The sequence below is a fragment of the Rhea americana genome, unplaced genomic scaffold (assembly GCF_003343005.1).
Source record: "Rhea americana isolate MKP2758 unplaced genomic scaffold, rheAme1 scaffold_478, whole genome shotgun sequence".
In the NCBI taxonomy this organism is placed as follows: Eukaryota; Metazoa; Chordata; class Aves; order Rheiformes; family Rheidae; genus Rhea; species Rhea americana.
This window is the reverse complement of record NW_028186621.1, coordinates 233960-241345: the sequence shown is the minus strand read 5'-3', so window position 1 is coordinate 241345 and position 7386 is coordinate 233960. Positions and strand designations below refer to the sequence as shown.

The window sequence follows — 7386 nt, the reverse complement described above, 5'->3', positions numbered from 1 at the left end:
GTGGGAGGCTGTGTCCAGGAGAGCTCTGCAGAGCTCTGTCCTGGGAGAAGCACTGCTCAGCAGAGCCACTGGTGCCCCTGTGGAAGGGAAGTTTGGCTTTACAAGTGCTGCAGCGTGAATCTGGCCTGGTGTGYGACCGAGCTGGAGGGCAAGATGTGACTTCACATGGATGTGGGCAAAGAGGAGCCAAAGAAAGTACTGTGCTCTGCGTGGGCACTTTGAAGGCGAGAGGAGCGGGAGTCTGCAACGGCAGCAAGGAGGACTTGTGTTAGGCTTTGCTTTCTCCGAGGAAGGAGAGCAAACCCCTGGTGTCTTGTTGTTTCTAGGTTTGAGATCAAGCCCGTGCCTGAGCAAAAAGGCAGAGAGCCTGCCCGCGAGGCACCCAGGCAGAGAGAAGGTAAAGGACGATGCAGCTCCAAAGCCAGGCCTGAGCAGGCCCGCACCTGCTCTTGCCTGAGCGCTCCCACGGATTCTTTTCTGACAAGGTTTCTTGTTGCAGTTACACGGAGTCCTCCTGAGCAGGATCAGCACCCTCTCAAGAGGCCTTCCCCTGGCCAAGCGACAGGGGCCAAGGGAGAAAAAGGGCAGCAAGGCAGCAGAAAGAAGCCAGTGGCCAAATGAGTCTCTTGGGGAAGTGGAGGAAGGCAACGGGCTGGTCTTGTCCGTATGGGAAGGAGAGGTTTCTGTTGGATACACAGTGTGTCTCAGCTCTGAAAGCCTATGAGCACGTGTCAGCAAGGGTGGTGCTTTCTGGCTGGGCAGCAAGTGTACAGCCGGGCTTTGCGAGACGTTGCTGTCGGCTTYATTTTCTTGTTGCTCTTCTTTGCAGGGAAGATTTTCATCAAGTGCTCCTCAGCAGCAGGGGACACCTGGCAACTGTTAAAGAGGATGAGTTGGGAGAAGCCTTGGCAGAGAAGAAAAAGCAAGAAGGTAAAGGAAGAGATGAGTGCAGGCACAGGTTGCAGGTTTCCCCTCTATCCTTACTGCCAGGGGTTTGYGGGCAAGGTGACAMGGGGATGCCTGCGATARGCAAGTGCCCCTCCTGTTGCTCTGTTCATGGCCAGCAGACAACCTTTTGGGGGGCTTAATGGTAGAAGACCTTGGGAGAGCCCRGCCCTCCAGGTTGCAGCTGATCTGCTGAAGGACACTGTCCCCCTGCACTCCCTTCCCTCGCCTGTATGGGCTCTTTCCTTTGAGCCCTCTCAGAAAGCGCTGCTAGGACACGGCACCCCAAGGCAATGCAGCTCACTGCCACAAACAGGACAGAGCAGCTCTGCAAGTGCTTCTTGCCTGAGGTGCCACCAAGATGCTCTTCTGAAGAGCTTCCTCATGTCACCCTTGCAGGGAGGACTGCCGAGAAGCGCCTCGTTGCTCGAAGGAGGCTTTCCCCTGTGAAGTTGCCCAGGGTCCAAACAGGCAGGAATGCAGGTCAGCAAGCCATGGGCACCCAGCGACCAGAGAGGTGAGTCATGTGGAGAGTGGTAGTGGGGCAGTGCTGTGCTCTGGTCCTGGTGTCAGTGAGATGTTTGCATTGGACATGTTGCCTCTCTCTCTCATTCTGTATCTCAGAAAGAGAGTGCCTAGCCGTTGGCACTTTCCTTTAATAAAAAATAATGCCATCTTCCTGTGCTTTGCTGCCTAAAGGATGAAGCGTTTCGTGTTCCTGTGGCTGAGGAGAGCAGACCAGGACTATTCCCTGGGTGCCTTCTGTGCTGTGCATGGATACTTCCTTCAGTGGCATCAAGCTAAAATGCACTATTCCTTGCATAACAGAGGAGACACCAGGCTGAACAGGAACTATTGCTAGAACACAGAGACAGAAGACAGAAGGAGAGATCAGAGACTACCTGGTAAGAGCTTTTAACAATGAAAATGATCCCCACTTGGCAAGTGCAGCAAGCCCCTTGTCCAAAACTGATATCTCCATGGGGATGTGCTTGGTGCTGAGGAGACAGTCAGATGTATTTGCCTGCTGCTTGACTAGCCTCTCTCTTGCCTTTCAGAGATGCTACTGCCTCACTCCTTCAGCCTCCCTCAGAAGGCCATATGAGAGAAAGCTCCAGGAGAGGAGGGAAGCGTGGGTAAAGGAGGCAGGGCATAAAGCAGTCCAGCTCTCCCTGCAGTGCTAAGTGTGCACAGCCCCAGCATGCCCAGGCACAGCTGAGTGGCAGGGATCCAGGAGCAAATCAAACATCAGAGCCAGTGTTCTCCAGAGAAGGCAAAAGCCTAGCTTGGGTGGGGAGGAGTGGAAGAAGCAAAACCCTGTCATTCCTAGTTTCAAGTTTTCCTGATCAGATTGGCCAACCTTTTTTAAAAATGCTTTCACCTCACCTAGGTGAATCCCACCTCTTCCAAGCAATCCTTGATTCTCAGAGTCCCATGCTCATAGAAACCAAAACCCTGTTGCTCACCCCAGCTGTGACACAAACTTTTGACCCACAGATCAGTTCACTCCTCTTCATACCCCTTCCCATCAGCAGCAGGATTGAAGAGAAAACCACCTGGGCCCCAAGCCCTTTCCCTGCCTCTCACCCTTTCTGCAGCCCCTCGTCCTCTGCCCTGGCCACCATCATTGGACTTSTCCCTGCCCCCACCCCGTCCACAGCCTTGGTCCCAGCCCAGTTCACAGCCTTCATTCCTGGTCCCATCAGCAGCCCCTGGTCCCCCTGTTCCTGTCCCCTTGACTCCATTCCCTCACCCTTACCCCCTTGTCCCATCCCCATCTGCAGCCCCCTGGCCTTTCAGAGAACATGGAAATCAGAGGGCTACAGCAACACGTTCTGGAGGCTGAGAGGCCAGAGGGCCTGCTTATTAGCTAATGACATCAGTGTGACCTGTGAAGGGCCCCCTCTGAGCTGGGGGCTCCCCATCTGGGTCCAAAAAAGGGAGGGGCAGTCCCCATGTCCTGGACCAGTGGCTGCTGTAGGTCAAACCAGGCTGGGGAGGCTTGGGGTGGGGGGGCAGGCAGTTTGGGGAGTTTGGGAGGGACCCAAGATCAGGAACACGACCACCTCCCCTSGCATAGAAAAAGCCGCTGCACTGGTTAATGTCCCCACACCCGCATCAAGAAAGGTGCGGGCAGCCAAGGCCCTGCCCCGCCTGTGCCAGCTGGCCTATCAGCTCACAAGCTGGAAGCAGAGAACCAATCGATGTCTGGGGGCGGGATAGGTCCAGAGTGATGTGAAGACAGGCCAATGGCGTTGTGCCAGAGGCATAGGCTGAGTGGCTCCTCCCTCCCACTGCCTTGCTGTTCTCCCCGCCCCCCGTCCCCAGCTGTGGTACAACCCAGCTGTCACCCCCATCCCTGGCTGTGSTACAGCCTGACTGTCACCCCGTCCCCAGCCATGGTATGTCTCAACTGTCACCCCTGTCCCTGGCCCCATGGTACAGCCATAGTATCCTCCAGCCATGGTACATCCCCATCCCCAGCTGTATGGTACAGTCCAGCTGTCACCCCTGTCCGTGGCTGTGGTACATCCCTGTTGTCACCCCCAGTCCTGGCCATGATACAGACTGGTCGTCACCCCCATGCATGCCCAGCTGTGCTACAGCCTGGCTGCCTCCGCCCATCCTCAGTTGTGGTACAGCCCAACTGTCACCCCCACTCCGGCCATGATACAGTCTGGCTGTCACCCCTATCCCTGTGTGTGGTATGGCCTGGCTGTCTCCCCCCCCCCAATCCCTAGTGTGGTACATCCCGACTGTCGCCCCCATCCCTGACCATGGTACAGCCCAGCTGTTCCTGTGACCTGCGCTAGATCTGACAGAGGTCTCCAAAATGGGGAAAAAGCAGCAAAATCCTGCTGCTCCTGGGGCTTGGTCACAGAAGAGCAGCCGAGTGAGCTGTCCAACAACAGCCCCACAGGAAGCTCCCTGGTGAAAACCTCCCATCTCCCTTGTTTACATCCCTAGGGAAGGGATTTAGCTAAAGGCAGAGTAACACCCTCCAACTTGAACCAAAGAGGCCAGAAGACATTCACAAACAGTTGAAATGAGCTTGAAGATGGGAGTGATTTTATCTGACCTCAGAAATCATGTCTGACCAAGAGCTAACCCTGTGGACCAGGTCCAGCAGGACTCAGAAGGGAGCAAATGACTTTTGCAAGCAGGGTCATAGGGCAACGGCATGTCCTGGACACGAGGACTGTTACTGTAAGTCAGCAAATCAAACTCTCTAATAGAGACTCAATTTTGGAGTGTTAGAAAGCAGGTGCTCTTTATTATGACAGCGCTGGACACACAGGGGATCACTCCACCTCATGTGTGTGCCAAGGCATCTAGCTTTAGAGGTTAAATACAACTAATGCATACATATTCATCATTTTTCCAGGAATTCATCAACATATTCATTACTTATCCAAGAACTTCATTATCATACGTAAAAGACATGTAAATGTCTTTGATACGTGCGCATTCCTGCCCTCAGGTGGTCTTTTAGAGTCCTCTGGTGGTCGTTGGTAGTCTTCCTCACCATGTCCTTTAATTGAACTTGTTTCTCACACATGCTTTATTCACTCTTGGCCCTATTCCACAGTATTTAATTGTATGAAAAATGCTACAGCCAGCAAAAATTCCTATATCTATTATACTCAAGGACAGAATAAGATGTACTCCTTTCATCTTGTCAAACTCAGCATTGTCATCAGCACTGCCTTCAAACAGGAGGAATCATCCTGCTCTATTCCACTCAAGGACAGAATAAGATGGACTCCCTTTATCTTGTCAAACTCAACATAGCACTGCCTCCACACAGGAGGAACCATCCTGCTCCTTCAGGCTTGGTATCAGGATGTGTCCTTCCAGGTCTGGATGTGGTCTCTGTCCTCCACATGTCCACATGAAGACAGCTCTGGGGCTGCAGCAGGTCTGAGCTCTCTGGTTCTCTGCGCAGTGGTGTCCCAAGTGGAGAAGAGGTGCCTAGGTTCTGGAGGGGATGGAGGTGATGCCACTCGCAGACACCGACCTGGGTCATGTCTCCGCAGGAGCCACCTTTCTGCAGAAGACAAAGCGCGAGCAGCAGAAAGGGGCTTCCCTCATGGTCACCTCATCCGCAATGCCTTGAWGTGGGAGGTGACCGTAGGCGGGGCTGTGGATGGCTGTTCAGAGAAAGTCCCTGCTCAAAGCCCCTGGGGGGATGAAAGCCTATTGCAGGGGCCAAGGACCGGGCCGCTGTGCGTGTTGAGGCCCTCAGAGGTCTTGCTGAGGCCAGGCCTGCACAGTACAGCAGCCACGCTCACCCTGTGCACAGCACCCCTCCGGAACAGTGTTCCTGGATTCTGAGGCAGCAGGTGCACGACATGGTAACTGCTCTTGTCCTTGATGGGCCACCCCTCCCACATAATTTTCCCCAGCTTCTCCTCACCAYGCTGTTGACATCAGGGACACCCTGTCCTGCTGAGGGGTGGGTCCTCAGATCCACACACCAGCTGACCCTGGGTCTGAGTCTACAACAAGCCTTTGTGGCTACCTCTCTTTCCTAGTCAGCCCAAACAGCATGAGCCCACTGTTGCACAAAAGCACTACGGCTCTCATAGCAGCGTGGGCATCAACAGGTAACTTCCTGCTCAGCACACAGCACTGCTCAGGAGGTAACCAACGCACCCATTAACAAGTCCTTTTCTGTGAGGAATGTCTCCACCTCCCTGAGGCGTCTGTGCTGTGGGTCTGCAGCCTCATGTCTCCTTTGTCTGGTCTTGTCAATCATGCGGTCCTTGGAGGGTACGCCCCTGGGCTTAAGCAACCCCATAGAGTGGTGGCTCAACTAATACACTCCAAGCAGGTCTGAGACATTTAATGAGTATAGAGGGAGTTAACATGTCAGAATATTGTGTGCTTAGAAAAATTCTCTCTCTCAACATTAATTAAYAACAGAGTGGACAGAGTTTAATTAAAAAGACAAAATTCCTTAAATAGTTCATAAATGTTTATGCAGCTTTCCATTTCTTTTTGGGCCGCGGTGCACCCAGGGTCCATTATCTCTTGGGAGCACCTCAGCGCAAACTCCTCTTCTGTGGGCTGCACCATCTGGAGTCCCACACTTGCCTGTATGGCACCTGTCACACACATATGTACACACATACACACGCAGACACAAATACACATGCACACACACGTAAGTGCAAACACACCCAAGTGTGCACACACAAAAAAAAAACCATACACATGCAGCTGTGAATGCACATGCACAAACATATGCATACACACCCATGCATGCGCACATGCATGCACCGTTGCACACAAATGTACACRCACACATAAACACACACACACAAAGCTCTGAAGTCTCCACTATGGACACGGCTGGTGAGGCCCAGCTCTGCCAATGGTGCCCCTAAGCAGGGGCTGTGGGGGCTGTTTTGGCAGGCAGCTGCTGGGTCAAGGGGACTGTGTGCAGGTGCAGTTGCTGGGCTGTGGAGCAGGTTTTGGTGTGGTGCCTGCTGGACTGTGGGGGCAGTTGCTAYGCTGGGGAACGGAACACCGCTGGACTGGAGGAGGTACAATTTCCGGGATGGGGGCTATGTGCCCCACAGGGTCAGTGTCTGCCCTGGGGTTGTGGCGGGCACAGAGAAGGATGCCACCTCCTCCCTGCTGTCCAGAGCCAACAGCGCAGTGCTGGCAGGTTAACTGTGGACATGACCCCTCGGAGGATCAAGATGGTTTGAGTTGCCAGGGAACAGAAGGAGGCGCTGATGTCCTTCTCCAAGCCCCCAAAGGACCATGATAGAGCAGAGATGAAGTCCTGAACCTGCAGAGCCCCAGTCCTGCCCTCGGCAAAGCCATTCTCATCCAATTCGCCTCAGGGCCAGGAGGGAGCTGGTGGGACAGCTGGACCAGTTGGATGTTGCTGATCAGGAATACCCCAAATCTCCCTGGAACACCCCCTGCCCCCATTCACATGCGTGCATACGCTTTCACGCACAGGAGCAGCAGAGCCCCCACACCAGGGACATGGCAGGAATTGGGGCTCACTGCTGCATCTTTCCTTCTCCCTGACAGCTGGCTCTCCTCACTCTGGTGTTTCACGTGATGCCCAATGAGCCCTAGGCACACACAGCCCATCACAAATGCCACTCCCCAGCACCCGCCTCAGCAGCACAGCTGCCCTCTGGCCCTGCCAGCCTGGCCAGGTGCCCAGCTGTGTGTGTCCTTCCCTTAGAGCAGAGCTGAGCCCGGAGCACAGCACCCACCACGGGTCCATGTGAGCAGGCAGGGATGGGAGAGGGTGAGGTGGAGTGCTGGGGTGCCCAGGGCCAGCGTGCTGCTGTGTGTGCTCCAGCAAGCCCAGGGCTGGCTGGAGAAGCCCCATGTTACAAGTCGGGGGTATCCTGAGTTCCAGGGCTCTGTGACCCTGCCAGCCTGACCAGGTGTCAGTCTCCTTCCCTTTGG

The 7386-nt window shown here is 54.4% G+C and overlaps 1 protein-coding gene across 1 annotated transcript in view; it reads left to right on the top strand.

The window, feature by feature from the left end:
* The window catches only part of LOC146589211 (uncharacterized), a 13794-nt gene extending 7170 nt beyond the window's left edge, over nucleotides 1-6624 (top strand). The window contains exons 3-8 of the mRNA XM_085316660.1: nucleotides 327-397; nucleotides 500-617; nucleotides 830-930; nucleotides 1345-1462; nucleotides 5481-5552; nucleotides 6531-6624. Coding sequence (XP_085172786.1) covers nucleotides 327-397; nucleotides 500-617; nucleotides 830-930; nucleotides 1345-1462; nucleotides 5481-5552; nucleotides 6531-6624 — 574 coding nt within the window. The remainder of the gene's footprint in view (nucleotides 1-326; nucleotides 398-499; nucleotides 618-829; nucleotides 931-1344; nucleotides 1463-5480; nucleotides 5553-6530) is intronic.
* Nucleotides 6625-7386: the final 762 nt, after the last annotated feature.